Source organism: Acomys minous, assembly GCF_964271855.1.
Source record: "Acomys minous genome assembly, chromosome: 5".
NCBI classification, from domain to species: domain Eukaryota; kingdom Metazoa; phylum Chordata; class Mammalia; order Rodentia; family Muridae; genus Acomys; species Acomys minous.
The window spans coordinates 23763547-23783663 of NC_140494.1; the positions used below are offsets into that span (position 1 = coordinate 23763547).

Here is a 20117-nt window from a genome sequence, read left to right on the forward strand (position 1 = left end):
TAGATGATTCCTTTTGGCTTTTCAGACAAATTATTGTGATTTTACCCTCCTATCTCCTTCTTCTGTATTTACTCCCGCCTTTCCTAAAGAGTGCTCCTTCTATTTCTTTTTATCCCCCTCTGTTTTTATCTCCACCCCCCTCCTTAAAAGGAACCCCCTTCCCATTTCCCTTATTTAATATATTCTTGTTATATTTTTCCCTACTCCAGTGCCTCTTAGATCTTCCCTACCTCCCCAGCAACCAAACTCCACACTCTTTCTTTCTCTCTTTTTAAAAACAAGTAAACAACAAAACCCAAACAAACCAAAAGAACCAATTAAAAAAAACAAAGAAACAAGAATCTCTCAGAGAGAGAAGAGAGAACTCATATAAACACATAATCTAAAACCATAATATATAAACAAAAGACCAATAGGACAAAGAATTCTGTGACAAAACAATATGACACAAGAAGTAGTGCTTTCTTATATACATATATACACATATATGTATGTGTATGTTTATATATATGTATGTATGTGAGTATATATGTGTATGTATATGTATATATGTGTCTGTGTATGAGTGTGTATATATATATGTATGTGTGTATGTATATGAGTATATATAACTTATTTGAGGTGGGGTATACACACACCATAGCCTAAAGTGTGGAGGTGAGAACACCTTGGGGAGATTTTTCTCTTCCGCCATGTGGGTCCTGGCATTGAACTCATATCATCAGAGCTGGCAGAAAGTGACTTTACCAGCTGAGCCAACTTGCCAGCCTTCATTGCTTTCTTGGTACATATTTACAGTCATTTTAAACTAGTGCCCAACTTACCACTTATCAAGTTTTCTCATTTAAAAAGTTAATTATAAACTTGATCTTTGACTTGCTGTCCTCTTCACTAGAAGGTATTTATCTCAGAGAAACTGGCAGTTAGCATGAAAGAACATGTAGAGGAAACCTAGGAAGCAGGCTAGAGTTGCAGGTTTTTATGAACCCTTTCTTGATAACTAAGAAATACATAATCTTTGGGTGAACTTCTTTAGAGGAATAGCTACAATATAGTCTCTGTGTGCCACTTAGTTTTTTGTCTTGTTTTCTGGAATAAATAAAGGGCATTATATTTATGGTAATAGTCTGATATACTTCTATTTCCATACATAGATGTGTATGTGCAGGTGCACACAAATTCTAAACATATCTAGTAACATGTCAAGTAGTTCATGCATATTATTTGCTGGCTATTTTTCCACTAAATGTAACTCTAGAAGGCTTTTCTTTATTCACTCATATTGGGAGGACATAATTGGGAAGGACGATGTGACCGTCTTTCACAAACTATGCACCATAACTTATTTTTGACCAAATCATTTCTTTTGAACCTGGGATCTGAGGCTGTGAAAGCTCAAGACAAAAATGTCATTTGTTAGGTTGAGCTGCTTCCATGAAAAACTATCCCTATAGGGAAGTGGGGAAACTGAGGCCAGGAAGGAGCCTGTATTTCCCACCCCTCACTCTAGCACATGGCTCCCCTCTCTTTGCTGTGCTCTTTCCCAGCTGAGGGTACATAGTAGCCTCTACCTCTTGGCACTCTGATCCTTGAGAAGCTTGGGAGAGGAGAAGTTGGTGAGGCTGGAAAGTCCCCATAGTGGCTGGTGTAAAAACATATCAGTAGAGTTGGATGTGACCAAGGAGTTTGAAGATGTTTATCTTGTTTAGTAAAACTTTTGGGTCTCATGGACAGACACCATTGAAGGTATAGCCTATCTTTAGATGGTAAGTCTTAATTTGACACACCCTACAGAACAGAAGCTAAATCACTACTGAGGCTTTGAGATCCCATCATGTGCTTCTGACCTTGAGTATGTTTCCTTTTCTCTCACTCAAGCCTCCCCAGCCTAGGATAGTCTACTTTACACTGTTTATAATTTCTACACTCTGTCCATTTATTCAGAAGTTATGCATATTCTTCAGTACTTGATTACTTAATAGATGGACTGGGACACGTCTTTCCTGCTCCTCACATTCAGTGTATCTTTTTAGCTTTCATTGTCCTCCAGCATTGGAAAAAGAGTAGAGACAGTTTTCCCATGTAGTAGTACTTTGGAATTCTGCCTTCAGCAACTCTTCCAATAAAGGAACTTGCTGTGATTCTGATTCTAAAAGTGATCATTCTGATAGCATAGATCAGCGATTCCCAGCATCTGTCCTGATCCCGTGCTGAGTGGGGGCTCTCAGAGGACATCTATATTGGGTTATATCCTCTTATAAGTGAGTATATACCATGCCTGACTTTCTGGGTCTGTTTTATTTCACTTAGGATGATAATCTCCAGTTCCATCCATTTGCCTGCAAAATTCAAGATTTCTTTGTTTTTAATAGCTGAGTAGTATTCCATTGTGTAGGCACACCACAGTTTCTTTATCCATTCTTCAGTTGAGGGACATCTAGGTTGTTTCCAGATTCTGGCTATTATGAATAAGGCTGCTATGAACATAGTTGAGCAAATGTCCTTGTTCTGTGGTGGAGCACTTTTCAGGTATATGCCCAGGAGTGGTATGACTGGGTCTTGAGATAACACTATTCCCAATTTTCTGAGAAAGCACAAGATTGATTTCTCAAGTGGTTGTACAAGTTTGCACTGCCACCAGCAATGGAAGAGTGTTCCCCTTTCTCCACATCCTTGCCAAAATGTGCTGTCACTTGAGTTTTTTATCTCAGTCATTCTGATAGGTTTAATATGGAATCTCAAAATGGTTTTGATTTACACTTCCCTGATGACTAAGCAAATTAGTTATCACCATCATTGTCATTTAGTTTCTCCTCCCTAATAATGAGGAGGATAAAGTGTACTTGGACACAAAATATGGGTGATGTGTCTAGCATAGAGATCGGTGTGTAGCATGTATACATCCATTTTCTGCTATCACAAGAGAGACCCGGAAGCTGGCCAATTATAAACAAGAATAGTTTATTCTGCTCACAGATTTGGATGCTGGGAAGCACAAGTACCCAGTGAGAGAACTGGCATCCACTGAGAACAAATGCATGAGATAACACAAAACTCAGCTTAGTCAGGTGGGTGGTGGGAAGAATCATATAACCAATCCTGAGAAAGGTGCTAAGCAGGGACCATCACAGAAGATCAAACACTTGCAAGATACAGAGGATTCCAGAAACAACCCCACTGAGGATATATGACCTTAATCCATTTACAAGGTCAAGACTCTCATAGCCTAGTGATTTCCTGAAGGTCCCACTCTTAGTGTTTTTACAATGGCAATACTTTCAAAATGAATTTTGAAGGGGATGCTGAAGCCATGGTGGTTTAGTTACTATCATTATTTTTACTGTGAACATAGCAGCTGTCTGTTTTATGTCAGCAGGATCATCATTCATAAGTTGTTCAGCTTAGTGGATTAATTTCCCTACAGAAGTCTGTTATTGAATGTTATTAACTTGTAGTTGGAAAAGGGCTGTGTGGTTCATAATCACTTTTCATACCATAAGACAACAAAACATTAGGGTCGCATTTGGTGTTTATTTTTCTCATTAATAGTATACTAACTAGCAAGATTTAAATCTGAATTGTCCTATAGGCAATTTATTCCCAACTTATTGAAGAACAAGATTGTATTTAATACTCTACTACTTTCTTTTCTCAATATCATTGATATATAATATATACATCATGTGATATATATAACATACATCATACATAATGGATTAATCTGCTACCAGTTATTGGCAGGAACTGTACCGGGGAATTGCTTGAGATTTTGAATGACATAGCTAAACATTGTTGTATATATTATGTTCCAGAAAAGAAGAGATGTTAAATAACTGAGTTACCGAAATAATTGCTTCAAAACAGAGCTGTTGAGTGAATGAAGGAAGCTTAGCATTCAACAAGAGTAAATAGTGTTCTGATAAGATGGAACTCTGACATTGCGTGGGAGGAGTGGGAAGTGTCATGGATGCCAAGCCTGAGCTGAGTCATGAGGGATGTGACAAGGAAGTGTCTAGGTTGAAGTCTCATAATTTACTCCATCCTTATGCATTCTCCCCCTCTTTTCCTGCTTAATTCCAAACCCAACCATCCCACTCTCAGTCACCTAGGCCTAAAGTCTTCACATGCCTTTAATATTTATTTTCTTTTGCCTTAAGGAATAATCAGATGCTTAGTGTTTCCTTCAGTCAGGTATTCTTTCCTCTACACAAATAACTGAAATATCAATCTCTTGATATTGATTACATTAAGTGGCATGCCCCCATCCCCTATAGCTTCCTTTGCTTTATTCCATTCAACATGCTCTGACTCAGGCCTTTCTCGTATGCCAGGATTCAGACTCAGTGTCACAAAAGATGAAAATGACTGTCACAGCACCTGCCCCTACTAGGGGAGAGAGATGAAGAACAAGTAGAGGCCTTGAGATACCCCAGAGGAAGCCCTATTACTCCTTCAGGAATAACTATTTTGGCCAAAGCCAAAAGTGGTAGACAGAAAAAGCCCAGGTGCAGGTGAGCCATGGGGCTGTGTAAGGAACATCTAAAAATGCCACACATGTGAGGGTCTGCAGGCTTGGGTGGGAACAACATGATGATGACACAGCAGAGGTTAGTGGGGATCCATGGTACCGACCCTTGCCAACCATCTGAAAGAAACTGAAGTTTCTCCTAAGAGTCTGAGAGCCACTGAAGTCCTCAGGAGGATGGTGGTGCAAGCAGGAACATCACACCAGGTGTTGGGGACCTACAGTGAAAGATGAGGAATTAAACAAAGAAAAATGTCTGTGCATGATAAAGCATTCCAGCTTGCTCTCCGGTCCAGACAATCTTCTTACCTTCAGCATCTTCTGGTTCTGCAGTCTGGCCAATCCTGTAGCAGTCCGTTGCTAGCTGAGTTCCTTAGCAACTATTTCAGACCAAGCAGAACGAATCTTAATGGGGTGCTCATGGAATAATTCTGAGTTCCTCACTGTGTTGTTCAAAGCTTGCAGCACGCTTGCCCCACCCTACTCCAGTTTCAGAGCCTCGTCATCCATAGTTCTCTTTATAGTTCCTCTCTGTGGCCGTAAACTCCAGACTTTTCTACAACACCTTCCATCTTGCCTCCTTCCTTGCTGGGCTTTAGCCTGCACACTTACACCTGTTTCTCCTTAGGTCCTCACTCAGATGCCCACCCACCCAGCAGGAATAAATCCAATTCCACTAAAATTACTTCCTTTCCTCCAAGTCCTCCCTGTGCTTTAGGTCACAGGTTGATGTTACCAGGCCCTTCCCGGTAAGAGAGAGTTTAGAGATGCCAGTCAGCACAGCTCTTGTAAACATGAACTCTGAACAGAGTGCCTGCATTCAGACCCTGTTACCAAACCTTCGAACTATAAGACTTCGGACAGGTTACTTAAATTCACCTGTAAGACTGAGACCTCCAGAGAGATCTCTAGTCTATTCCTGGAGTCGCGACTAAGAGACGGAGTCCCTTGTTGATGCAAACGCATAGGAATTTATTGAGCCATCGCAATGGGGTCTGTCCAGCTCTTTCAAGCTGCAGACCCCGAGAAGCAGAGGCACGGGCCTTTTATAGGTTTTAGACAAAGAAATGAGTTTTACAGTATGTGATTGGTTGGCATTTGGGCAGAAAAGCTGCAAGCAGGGAGTTACAAATCTTGGCGTTTTGTGGTTGGATAATGGGTGGAGGGGCAAGTTAACGTATGGAAAAGATTGGTTGAAGCAGTCACAGGGGGGCATTTAGGAACTTTTTTTAATTGGGGAGGGGTAGTGGAAAATTTAAACACAGCTGGTTGTCCTTGAGTCCAGCTGGACCCTGAGCACAGACTGAGACCTTGAGTCAAGTTGGACTCATCAAGGTTTTTCCTGTCCCTGCCACACACACACAGTGATCTGATATCTGTCTGTCCTTGGTTCAAGCTGGACCCCCTAGAAATTTATATGCTTTGGCCTTAATGGGGGTCTTTAAGGGAGGACTGGGTCAGCCGACTTTTACATTTTCCCAGACTTTGGCCTTAATGGGGGTCCTTAAGGGGGCTAGTTCCTTCATACCACTCTCACTTTTCTTCTATAAAAGTCCTTATGGTAAAAATCATCATGGGAATAAAATCAGCCTAAGTACATAAAACATGCTCAATTTAGTGTCTAGATAACTCCCATGAAATATTTCAAATGAATATGTCATTATATTTACCATTTACATTTAACATCTGTTCTGTGCATTTGTAACTTCTTCCACATCTAATTTACTTTTATAGCTTCTTAAATTCTGGGTAAATAAATATTAAATATGTCAATTGAAATAACAATTATTGGTAAGTCCAAATTGGGGTTTTCTTTTCTTTTCTTTTCTTTTTTTTTTAAGAGTGGCTTTCTTTTTTTTAACCAGATTTTATTTTATTTTTTATTTTTTGGCATATACATTTATATTATTACATATAAGCAGAAAAATTACATACAGCAAGAAGAACCACGAGATAATCAGGGATCACATGAATGTTACGTTCAAGGTGTTTTGGCTAATTGCATTTGGCAACCTTGTAGAAACCATCTTTCCTATCTTGGTGAGTCTAAAATTCTGAATGAGAATCAATTATCTATCATATCTCATCTCTGTCAACTCAAAGCCTCTATCTTGATCCAAACACATCTTAACCCCTAAACAGCTTAGGTTAATTGTAAGACTAATCTATCTGGTCTTCAGCCCCATCAGAGTCTTGAGAAGGAATGAAATTTAATTACTTGAGTGGACCAGAAGTACAGGTTAGCAGCTTCCAAAATGAGAAGAAAAAAATGACTGAGACAGTTTCCTGCCTGAAGAGTCATTAGAAACTCTGTAACATTGGAGCATCATCTTCAGCCTTCTGGCCCAATATAGCTAACAGACATATTTGTGAGACAGGAACTATTGAGGACTTCCTTACCCTGTCTTGGCAGAGTTTGGTCATTGATTCTGCCTCCATTCAAGCTTGTCCATTTTTAGGCAGAATTATGTCTGTGGTAGAAATGAAGATGTTTTCCCCAGTGGCTTATTTGCCACATTTGAAGCCATAAGGAGGATCTTTGGTGTCCATCATCTTCTTTGCAGTAGGCTGGGTGTTGCCAGGAGTTAGCCTGTCTTGTTGTCAGAGATATTAAAAGCTTCTTAAGTGCCATATTCTGTAGGTCTCTGAGGATTCGAAGACTTTACCTAACCATTTTACCTAATATATCTATAAAACCTAGGATATATGTTCTTGTGATTAAAAATAGGGGCTTTCAAATGGTTTATTTTCAAAACAACATTTTAAAAAACTTTAAGTAGATTGCTAAGCAAATATTTAAAGAATTTTCTATTTGTAAAGTACATGGGCATACCAAGACCCATGCCCTTCTATAATTCTACTTTTGATTCAGAGATTAAAATATAAGAAAGTGGGAAACCTACACAGCCAGAAGTTGAAGATAGAAACTCAAAGGGAGGAGTGGCTAGAGGGGCAGAAAGTCATCAGTAGAAACAATGGGTGTGGTTACAATGCCACGAAAAACTGTTACTTCTACAATGAAGAATAAATAAAGTAACTTTCCTACTCACATTAGACAGTGTTTGCTGGATACTCTTTGGTCCAGGCTTCATTTAACTACTTTCCCCTCTGTCTGTTCCTTGCCCCACCAGATCTTCCTCTCCAGTGGAGAGCTATCTCCTGACTCAGAGCTGTGTATCCCAGGAATCCACACTGCGAGAAAAATTCAAAACACATTTCTAATGCTAATAGTTGATACTTATGTGCTTTCCTTTTTCTATTCTAGTGTCTCTAGTCTCCAACTTGCCAATTTTTTTTTTTTTTTGCAGTGAGGATAAACACTGGTGACTCCCAAATCCCATAGCCATGTATCAAAATTTCTTCCCCCACTCAAATCCTCTCTTCCTCATTCAGCTTCAAGCATTTACTAAACAATGACACTTGCTTTGAAGAACTCATAATTAATGCAGCTTTCATGTACAAAACTACTTCTAACATAAATGAGCTAAAATTTATAGACCAATTTACAAAAATTTAACTAGTTTTGTGTTTATATGTTTTTTCTGAGTTCAAATCTTTTTCTTATAGATCATAAAGGCAAACCTTTAAGTGTATATTAACTCTACACACACACACACACACACACACACAGACACAGTTAGAAAATTAATAATACATTTTGTCTAAGTGGAAGAATAGAGTCAAAAGTTATCATTTGACTTCCAGAACACACAATACAGTGATGTCTTGGGTATGTGCCTACTTTTACCCTTGAAACATGTCTCCTTGAGACTTTTGTCTTGCTCTTTTCCAATTCCCTACAGTATTAATTCTGTTTCTCAAATAGTTTTACTCCCAAAACACAAGAAAGGCATTATAACTGATGTCATTCTAGAAATGCAGGGGAGAGGGAAGAAATGTTAGGTGCCCACAGTAGACAAGTTTCTAGTTTAAAAAGCCAAAGATAACATTCAGGCTTGGGGCCACCACTCAAGGTTCTGTTAAGATGGCCCTGACTTCAGCATAATAAATGTGTGCCTGTTGATCTAGCAGGTAATTTCAAATCTCTGCCCTTAATACATTATTCATCCTTTAGGACAATCCAAGCATCCCTGGCAGAGGCAGGCCAATTTTTCTATGAGAACTTGCTGAAAATTACATGAACAGTATATGATAGGCAGTGGACTGTCTTGAACATTTCTTTTTTCACTGTCCCATAGCGTTGGCCACTTGTTCTTGGGCCCACTGAAGGTGTTCATATGCCATTGAAGCTCCTGGGTTATCTTTGGCACACACGTCCCTCTCCTGCTTCTTATCGGCCCCCATAGCCTGTGGGTGAACATATGGAACATTAAGGAAGCATTTTAAGAAAGTATTTCAGTGAGCACATACGTATGTCAAAATCAATTACCATTAAGCATCCAATTATGAAGTGCTGGGTGTTGTGGGACAGCAGTTGATGCTGAAGGTCTCTTTCTGTCTCATCCCACAGGTTGTTATTCTATACTTTGAGCCAAGTGCATTCCGTTGTATTCTTCTAAGATGGGTCCGTCTTCTTGGGTTCGCCACTGTTTATGGAACTGTGACTCTCAAGCTTCACAGGTAGGTCACTTTCCTCTAGTCTTCATTCCCACAGAGGGGACAACTTGTTTGGTTCAACAAGTAATTGTTAACTGAGCTGGCCATTATTCAAGATGTAAATAGCAAGATAATAGATACATGTGTGGTCCACATGTCCTGGTTAGTTTATTCCCCCACTTGACAACAGCTGGAATGATCTGGGAAGAGGAACCACCACTCAAAAATTTCATCTATTAATTAGACTAGGTCATAAGCGAATCTCTGGCCTCATTTTCTTAAAGGGTAGTTGATGTAGGGGGCCCCACCCACTGTGGGCAGAGCAGTTGCTGAGCAGGTGGCGCTGACTTGTATAAGAAAGCAGGCAGAGCAAGCCACAAGGAGCATGCCAGTAAGCAGCATTCCTCCATGACCCCCTTTTCAGTCCCTTTTTTCTGGGTTCTTGGCCAGTTTGAGTTCGTGGCCTGCCTTCCCTTAATGATGGAGTGTTTTCTTGAAGTGTAAGATGGCATAAATACTTTTCTTCCCAAGATGTTTTTGGTTATGCATTTATCTCAGCAATGGGAACCTAATTAAGACACCTTCTAGAAATATATTACATTCTTCAGGAATCTTTAGTAGGACTGAACTCTTTGAACAAGATGCTTTAAGAACCTGTGTTTCTGTTATAGGATGAAATTATTCTGGGAGAAAAACACTGTTGGGATGTCAACAGTATTTGCCAGCTAAGATAGCATGGAAAGACAGCTGATGTCACGGTTACTGTTAATCTTGTATAGAAGTCAACAGCATGCTCAATTGTGTAAAGATGTTCTTCCCTTCCTAAATTCCATGCCCCAGGGTAACACTGCTGGCATTCCAAGATAAAGCTATTTTTTAAAAAATAGTTTGGGATAACAAATTGGGAGGCTCTTCCCTGGGGAGGACTAATTCTCCTGCTCTTATCATTTCTTAGTTCCCCATAGTCATTTGTCTAGGGTCAGGGCCCATGACAACTGGTGTCAGTATGTCAATGGTGTCATCCTTCTTCAAGTCAAAATTACACATAGACTAGTAACAGTAGGCAGACTAAGCAGGTTGTATTTATATACTTAGGAATATATTACATATATGTTCATATTTTCATATATTACATATACACAACATGTCCATATGTAAATATTTTCATATATACATGATATATTAAAATATGTAATAAATACATATATTATGTATGTAACAATGAAAGAAAAAGAAACCATGAATTTTTGAGAGAGTAGGGGGGGCGCTGTTTAGAGGGGTTTGAGAGAGGAATAGGAAGATGGAAAATGATGCACTTTTATTTAAAGGAATAAAAAAGTATTTAAATATTGTTTTACCATTCTCTCAGGGTTTATCAACCTTGAAAAATTCAGGATGCTCTAAGTTTCCTTACACTCGGTTCAGGGCAGCCTAATTATGGAAATAGGACAATAAAATAAACTGCCTGTCCACAGTGCTAGGAGTGGCCAGAAATTGCAGGCTTTCCCTTACCTCTTATCTGCAAGTTTAAAGGAAGCTTCTATGAGGTTGTGCCAAAGGAGAAAGGAGGGGAAATGATGCAGAATGGTGGCACCGAAGGCCCTGGTACTGGGGGCTTGAGGTGTTTCTGATGGCCATAGAGCCTTCTGCTGTCTACCCACCTGGCCACAAGTATTTCTTAGTCGAGGTGTTCCACTGTGGCTCATGAAAGGTTTGCTTTCAGTAATATGTGTTATTATTAGTTTTTTTTCACTAATCTCACTCCTTACAATATTTTTGAAGCTATGATAATTATTCTGTCTGGCACCCAAGGCCAACCCTCCCTCCAACATTCCTCTCTTCCTGCTTCTCTCTGTCTCTCTCCCTTCCTTCCTTTCTGGCTGATTGGTGAGAGTGAGCCACATCATCCATGCCTCTCAGGATTCCTTTTATATATTTACAGTGTGTTTAGAAACAATATGGCACTGAGTGTCATGAGAGCAAACATAAGTGTGAATTTGGCTTTGAGCACCAAAAAGTCATAGGCCTATTTATGTTACAAAAAGAAAGGAATAGACAATCTGTGTGCTCTTCCTCATTCCCGGTTTACAATCTCAGTACACTGTGCACTATAATGCCCTCCAGGTTTCCATAAAATTGCTATTTGGCAGCTGATCATCACCAAACAAAACAAAACAAACAAAAAATGCAAGAAAGCCATGGCAACCGAAAATGGTTATCTACCTTCTAGAGTCCTGAAAAAATTGCTTATTCATCACTTGATCAGTACATCAATTGCTACTAGACTAGCACTTACAGTCTGTTTATAATATTTTTACAGTTTATCACTTTTTAATTTAATGGTGATGCTCATCATACTTTATCTTTCTCTTGAAGTGAGTGAGTAACAATCTAGCCATTGAGCCCCAGGAAGCCCTGTGACTTACATCTTAGAAGTGCTTAACTCATTGGCAGACAAATGAATGAATGTATGAATGTATGGATGAATTAATGATGAAAAATCAGTTCTATATCTCTAAACAGTTTCCCACAGTTCATTCATAGATTTCAGCTCGACTATGTGATACCTCAGGGTGACACAAATACTTGGAACACATAAAACTGTAGCCTGTAGAAAGATATCTGATATAATATGAGGATCATGTTAGATACCATCAAATCATAGTGTGAGAAGATTACTTCTGTTCAGGTTCCCATTCAATCTTACTTATTACTTCCAGGTGAAAGATTAATTTGAAACATGTAGGGTTTTTTTCCCTTTTTTTATTAATTTATTCTTGTTACATCTCAATGGTTATCCCATCCCTTGTATCCTCCCATTTTTCCCTCCCTCCCATTTTCCCCTTATTCCCCTCTCCTATGACTGTTCCTGAGGGGGACTACCTCCCTCTGTTTGAAACACCCATCACACCATTGTTAATCTTCTTTTGGAAGAGACAGACCAAGCCAGAGGCTTAGTGACGCTCACTGCAGTGCCATGTCCTTAAGAGCCGTCAATCTGTTCTACTGTGTTTATTTCCACAGTTGCTATCTATTAATGGAAAGTACTAGCTGACTTTTCTTTATAGTGACAATATGAAGTCTCATTTAAAATTCCTTAAAGCAACAAATGGGAGCTGATTTAAAGAGGATATTAACTGGTTCCGATACAGCAGCAATCTTGAGGGCATATGAAATAATTAGAATGTGGGAAGCTGGTTTCTTTAATCATCTTTTGTTTATTTTAAAGACTGGATTGGAAGCGATTTCCGCTGTGAGTCTCAGAAATCATGGGAGTGATGAAGAATTACTTTGCTAAAGGCTTAACACTGGTAGAATTTTTTTCCCAATTTAATGAGCAAAATTACTCGAATCCTGTATGAATTTCATAGCCTTACTCTTGTATTCTGTTTTTTTCTTTATTGCCTAAACTTAAGTTGTTCATCCATAAACTGAGCAGTTAGCCTTCCTAGAAAACTGTGAACTCTCTAAGAGTAAGACTGGCCGTTTCAGCTCTGTGCTCTTTCTCTAGTGTTATGACAAAACACCGCAAACAAAACCAACCTGGGGGTCAGGGTGGTATTTGCTTACCCTTCCTCCTTGGTGCTGTTTATTGGAGAAGAGGATGAGACAGGAATTCAGGGAGGAACAGAGAAATGCTACTTACTGTCTTGCTTCCCCAGACAACATGCAGCTGCTTATTTTATGTAACCCAGGCCCACCTGCCCAGGGTTAATGCTGTCTACAGTGGGCGTGGTTCTCCCACATCAATCATCCACCAACACAGTGTCTGTTCAGGCATGCCCATAGGCTGATCTGATGGATACAGTCCCTGAGGTTCTCTCTTCTCAGATGTCTCTAACCACATCTCCCATTTTCAGTGATGCACTGTATTTTTCGCATGGTGGATGCACCACAGTTGATGCCCTGTGTCTGATGGGTGGAGGGCACACTGTATTTGATGCCCTGTATTTGTTGGGTGGTGGACACACTATTTATTGAAGGGTGGGTGGTTTTATTTGAGTGGAGCTTCTGCAGATGCTTTCAGACTGGATTTGAGTCTGGTTTTATTTGGGGTGTTTTGTCATAACACTAGAGCAAGTGCACAGAGCTGGAATGGCCAGTCTTACTTTTAGAGGGTTCACAGTTTTCTAGGAAGGCTAACTGCTCAGTTTATGGATGAACAACTTAAACTTAGGCAATATAGAAAAAACAGAATACAAGGGTAAGGCTGTAAAATTCATACAGGATTTTATAACAATAAGAGGGAGTAGACTGACATAAACCTTGATAATTCCACATTTAATTTTTACTTCTTCTGTTATCTACTTATGCAGTCAAAATCAGACTGTTTTAACATCTGAGAATTAGTTTTATCATCTGTAAATTGATACCTCCCCTGTGAGATTGTAAGGGTGACACATGTAAGGGTTTCTAGTTGTAAGCCACAGAAATTGAGTGCGGGAAAATTAAGCTGAGGGTTAAATCACTGCATCAATATGGGCAAGGACACAGAACTAGAGGGGAAGGAGGGAAACCAGGCCCCAGGAGAACCCTGTCCGGGACTTAAGGGCCAACTCAGCCTGTGCTGAGGGACAGCATATCCTGAACATCACAGCCATCGCGAATGTCACAGGCACTTCATTTTCATGTCTAAACTAATTTTTTTTAACATAAGGAAAAGAAAATCATGCTTCTTTGAGCAGAACATTCTGGGGGAATTTGTAGGTTTGATTATACAAGGTGACTTTGTCGACTTTGAATAAAAGCTAAGCAACAAACACCAACGCCTCTTGCCTTAAGGATTCAGAATTTCTGTCTCTGTTGCCTACTGTCTTACTGATTGGTGGCCGTGTCCATAGCTCACCTAGAGCACCAAATGCATGGAAAAATTATGGAAAAGACACAAGACCTCACTGGCTCTGCCGTAGAAATGCTACCTTTAGTCTTGGTTGGCTCTCAGGATACACGGGGTAAAGTTAGCAATGACATGGAATTGGATTTTCAGGAGAGATAACTTAAATCTGAATTCAGCCTCTAACACTAAGAAACCATAAGGCCTGTTTATTTTATGAAAGAAAAAAAAGTAGATCGATTGGCATGCTCTTCCTGGCTCTCCTGTCAGTACACTGTGTCCTGGGGACTTGAAGGTTCAAGTACTTTTTTTTTTTTTTTTTTTACCAAATCTTTTCTCCTTTCTCTGATGGCCTTTGCCCATGGAGAAGCATCACACAGCCAAAGACACCAGAACAATCCAGATTAGACTTTTAAGATCCTGAGAGTTAGCACTGAAGCACAGGGTACAAGTGAGATAGAGGTAGAACGGTGCCTCTTGGGAGGAGGCTTGTGCCACATATGTTCGGAATTATCCGCATCTGCGGCAATACAAAGTAGGCAGCCATCTACCAACCTCCCAAACATTTACCTATTTATCTGTGGCGCTTGGAATTGAATGTCACACTTTCTGGTCACAGACTCTATCACTTCAAATATACTCCTGACCTCAGACCAAATTTTAATTATATTTATCGTTTGTATAATTTCTCTACTGACAATTCTCAGCAGGCTATCCACACAGTGCAATATATTTGAGCCTGAAATTCTTTATACTTTACAAAATCAGAATGGGAGTAAAGGGGTGAAGAGGGAGAAGAAGCAAGGCTGTTCTAGCTAGTTCAGCAGCACTGATGGAACTGAAAACAAAACAAAACAAAATAAAAACAAAGAATATTCATTCATTTCAGAGTTCCTTTAATTTACCACAGATACTCTTGTCTCCATCCATGAATGAGGGAAGATGGATCGAAACCACAGCCAGGACTTCCACAGAGCTGGTTTTCTTTATTTGTTTATGAGCACTCAGGAGGCTGAGGTAGGGGGATCATGAGTTTGTGGTCAGCCTACAGAGTGAGTTTAAGGCTACCCTGAATAACAGGGTAAGACTGTCTTAAAACAAGCAAGCAAGCAAACACGAAATTGGGAAGGAAATATCTCTGAGCCCAGAAAGGCCAGATATGTCTGCAGCAAACAAAACAAGGGGAATAGCTTTAGTTGGCAGGGGATAGAAATTTTAAAATAATGCTAAAATTTTTATTTATGCCCTATACTAAATGTTTCTGCAAATACATTAGCTTTTTGATAATAGAAAAAATGAAAGGGCCTCTTTTTATGCTGTTTAAAATAAGGATTTGAGCAAGCTGTGGAAATCTCTCCCCTGACTGTGGCCTGGGATTGGTCACTTCATGCATTATTCAGCATTCCGCACTCTGCAAAACACAGAGCAGTTTTCTGTACTGTGCTCATTAGCACCAAATATTTACTGTTTATGGGCAGGTTTGGTTTTTTTGTATGTTTTAGTTTGTCTCCCAGTAAAATTTAAGACATGAATGGGTGATATTGGTGTCTATTTCTTTATGTGTTCTTTGAATAATAAATTATAATTGTGTACTGTAAATTATTAAAGGAAAAGAAAAACAATTTTGTTGATCTCTGCAGAGGCAGCACTCGAACGTGATAAGGTTAGGACTTGCTTAGCGTAACTTATAACAATTCTCTGGGGCAGAGAACTTAAAATAGGGCTTTACACAGATGCTGAAGAACAGTCATTTTACTCTATGGGTAAATGTAGACCAATCTTCCTTAAAAGGCTGTTTACAGAATGTTATTGTTCATTCTTCATTCATACAAAAAAGCAACAGCCTTCTTTTCTGGGTGGCTATGCAAGTATCTGTGGCTCTCCACAGGTTTCTCCTCTCTCTCTCTCTTTCTCTTTCCTCCTCCTTCTCCTCCTCCTTCTTTCAAGACTGGTTTTCTCTGTGTAGCCTTGGCTGTCCTGGACTCACTTTGTAGACCAGGCTGGCCTAGAACTCACAGAGATCTGCCTTCCTCTGCCTCCTTGAGTGCTGGCATTACAGGAATGTGCCACCAAGCCCGACTGTGTCTTTATTCTTTAGGTAAAGTTAAGGTATAGTTTGTTACTGTAACAAAACATTGAAGCTAGGTTAACTTTATAAAGAGTTTGTCTCATAGTTCTGAAGCCTGCACATCCAATCAGCATAATGGTGTCTCTGGCCCTTAAGGACATCATGTTCATTTCAAAACAAGAGGCCAGGGTGCCTGCTAGAGACCAGGCATGTTTGTGTTCAAGAAGGAGCCCAGGAGCTGAGCATAATGAACCAGGTCATTGGCCCTAATGCCCAGCAGGCTTGGGGAAGAAATTGTTGAGTTCAATTCCAGCTTGGACTATTCAGAAAGACTTTGTTAAAGAGGTGGAGGAGGAGGAAGAGGAGGAGGAGGAGGAGGAGGAGGAGGAGGAGGAGGAGGAAAAGGCATCAGCTAACTGCAGCATCCCAAGAGAATTGAATTAATCCATCAATCCTTCACCTCAGAAGGCTATAACTCAAGTAACGTGAGGGTTAACACACTAGACCCAGACTTTAAAGTTCCACATTAAGCCATGGCCTCTGGAGGGACCAATCTTCCAACACAAACCTTTGGGAAATACGATCTGTCACATCCAAACCACATCAAGGTGCCAAGCCATGGCCAAAGGATTTTCATATGCAGGAGTTTCAGAACAGCTCTAGGCAGCAGCGTACTTCAGCCAAAATCATATGCCATTGACAGTATCCTTTGAGCATAGAGCTTTGGTCATTGCATCTTGACTAAAAAGAGGGGAAAAACTTACTTTGTGGATCCTAAGAGTGACAAGGTTGCCAGCCTCTTTCTGCTGAGCTCCCTGGGGCTTTGCATCTTTAGTGGCCAGTATTCGGGGACACCCTTGAGTGGAGTCCTGCTTGTTGTGACATTTATTGAAGGCTCATTGATACCAGAGAAAAGGTATTTGTTCTCTGATTCTAAGGAAGGTCTCTTTCCCTGTCAGTGGTGCATGTGGACAGGAAGCTGAGCAGCCTCCAAAGCCTAAGGAAGTTGCTAAGGCTAAACAGAAAGTTACCAAAGCTTGTCACCATGCCCTTGGCTTGTCATATATTGGGAGAGTAACGAGATACCTTCTAGAAAAGTGTCATGATTAAGGAAAACAGATGATGATGGCAGTATAGAACTCTAAAACTGGCTTCTTAGAAAATTGGTAAATTAGATTTTAAAGGACTTAAGTATATATCCCTGGTTCATAGCTCATTATTTGATAGCCTCGGTTTCTCTCTAGACCAGTGGTTCTCAACCTTCCTGATGCTGCAACGCTTTAATACACTGCCGAATTTTGTGGTGAGCCCAACCATAAGATGATTTTTCTTACAACTTCATAACTGTAGTTTTGCTGCTGTTATGAATCGTAATGTAAACATCTGTGTTTTCCAGTGGTCTTAGGCCTCTGTGAAAGGGTCGTTTGACACCCAATGAGTTGTAAACCACAGGCCGAGACCCACAGCTCTAGACCTAGTCACTGGAGGTGCTTGCCATTTTAAATAGCATTTAACAAATCAGGAAGGCTTCAAAGTCAGTTTGCTCTTAACAAACAGATACTTACTTCCTAAATTCACTAGTTGAAAGCATCGGTGTAGAGCACACCAGGGATCCACGCTAGGGCACAAGCTACTCAGATTCAGACAGACCCCCAGAAACTATGTGTGGCTCTACCCCAAAGCCCTACAGCTTTGCCCTGCTCTGCACAGACTCAAAATCACCTGACAGAAGAGAGAAGGCCTTTGTGAGAGCTGGGCAGGCCATGCCTTCTCGCTTCTAGAAAAGATCATCCTGAGTGAGGTAACCCAGACCCAGAAAGACACACAGGGTATATACTAACTCATAAGCAGATATTAACTACATAATATAACTACATTACAATACAGAGGCGGATGCAGCAACCAAGAATCATGTGTGATGTGGACCTAGACCCTCTGCTCAGATGTAGTAGCACAGTCTCCTTGTGGGTTTCACAATATGGGGAGTAGGGACTACTGCTGACATGGACTCTGGCCCTCCAACCTTTATCACTTACCCCCAGCCAGGGTGGCCTTGCCAGGCCACAGAAGAAGGGGATATAAGTAGTACAGATGACACGCATAGGCTGAGGTCAGATGTTAGGGGAGGAGGGCTCCTCTTTCTGAGGACTAGGAGAGGCAGGGAGAAGGATGAGGGAGGAAGGGAGGGAGGATCGGGAGAGGATGAGGGCGGGGGATACAATTAGGATGTGAAGAATACAAACTACAGAACAAGCAGATAACTTATGCTGCTAATCCCACTACATGGGAATAGCTCCTCTCGTTTTCACCTCCCCCTTCTTGGTTTATCTGTAGTCTGTCTGGAGCTACCCCTGAAACCAAATCCCTTGTGGTCTTGCACAGAGTGAACTGTTATGAATGACCACCAAGGAGCCATGAAAACAAGCCCCCTAAGCTTTAAAGAGGGGCTCCTTAACTGTAAAATATCCGACAAGCCAAAAGATAGTCATCTCTGCCTATTCCTGCCACTCTGCCTCCTCCGGGGTCGGCTTAGGCATCAGCCTGACACCACACTGAAGGTCCCCAGCGCTATGGCCAAGGCATGAAGGTCATTTGTAGAAACTTAGGGGTTGTGTAGTGAGGATTTTGGAAGTTTGGTTTCTTAAAAAAAAAAACACAGATTATAAGAATATGTTTTTATTTTATTTGTTTTTTTTTTATTGTTTATTCACTTTACATCCCAGTCATAGCCCCCTCCTCTCCTCCCAGTCCCACCCTCTCTCCTACCCCATCAACCCTATTACTAAGAAAAGGGGAGCCCCTCTACCCATCCACCCCAGCTCATCAAGTCCCATCAGAACTGGCAAGGCAGTCCCATCAGGAGGAAGTGGTCAAAAAGCAGGCAACAAAGTCCATGTCAGAGACAGCCCCTGCTCCCTTACTAGAGGACCCACATGAAGCCTGAGCTGCCCATCAGCTACATCTTTGTAGAGGACCTAGGTCCAGTCTATGCATGGCCCTTGGTTGGTGTTTCAGACTCCACAGGCCCCTCTGGGTCCTTGTCATTTGGCTCTGTTGGTCTTCTTGTGCAGCTCTTGTCACCTCTGGGTCCTTTTCTCCTTCCCCTCACTTTTCCACCTCTGTTTTCATTTTAATCCCAGGTGTAGGGATATGGGGTTGCTTCTCAGTGGGTGATTGATTTGCCTCCTGTTCTGGCAGGGGCATGGTTTTGCCAGCTGCAGATAGTTTCTGCAGTTGTGTGATTCTTTGAATGTTGGGAACTTTCCAGAGGATATATAAATGCTAGAGCCCCAATGGGTAGGTTGCTGGCTGGTAGGTAGCTGGATGCTGTTGGTTGTGGTTTGTTAAGTAGTCATGTGCAATGAAGAAACAAGAAGAAGACATTAGACAGCTGAATATGAAGACTACACTTCCCCCAAGAAACTTGATGTCCCTAATCAGCAGAAGTAGTCTAAGGATCACATCATCTCTCCCATCCTTTCCCTCTATCCTTTTATCCCCCTGTCTAGTGTTAGGGGGTTGAAAGAGTGGAAGAAATGGATAGAGAAGAATGGAAGAAAAAAGAATAACCCATACAGTATCAAACACCAGCTACAGCGGAGTTATCTTGAAATGCCATTTATAAATTAGTGGAGAGTGGGATATGACTTTCTCACATACTCTGGTGCCTCACCTTTGACCATATCCCCTGGAGGGGGAGACCTGATGGCACTCAGAGGAAGGACAGCAGGTTACCAAGAAGAGACTTGATACCCTATGAACATATAGAGGGGGAGGTAATCCCCCTCAGGAACAGTCATAGGGGAGGGGAATAAGGGGAAAATGGGAGGGAGGGAAGAACGGGAGGATACAAGGGAAGGGATAACCATTGAGATGTAACAAGAATAAATTAATAAAAAATAAATAAATAAAATAAAATTTAAATATTAAAAAAGCAAAAATAAAAAATAAAAATAAATAAAAATAAAAAAAAATAAAAAAAAATAAATTAGTATGCAGAGAACTGCTCTTATGAAGCACAAACCTTGGGCAATGCATGAATATTGAGAAAAGGTGGTGTCTGTTAACTAGAGTACATATTCAAAGTCCTGAACGTCTATTAGTAAGTACGTTTGAATGAAAAGTGAGAAAAA

The 20117-nt window shown here is 40.6% G+C and overlaps 1 protein-coding gene across 1 annotated transcript in view; it reads left to right on the top strand.

Moving 5' to 3' along the window:
* The window catches only part of GPR158 (G protein-coupled receptor 158), a 343663-nt gene that overhangs the window by 272281 nt on the left and 51265 nt on the right, over positions 1-20117 (top strand). Inside the window, exon 6 of the mRNA XM_084782153.1 lies at positions 8997-9106. Within this exon, the coding sequence (XP_084638279.1) occupies positions 8997-9106 (110 nt within the window). The remainder of the gene's footprint in view (positions 1-8996; positions 9107-20117) is intronic.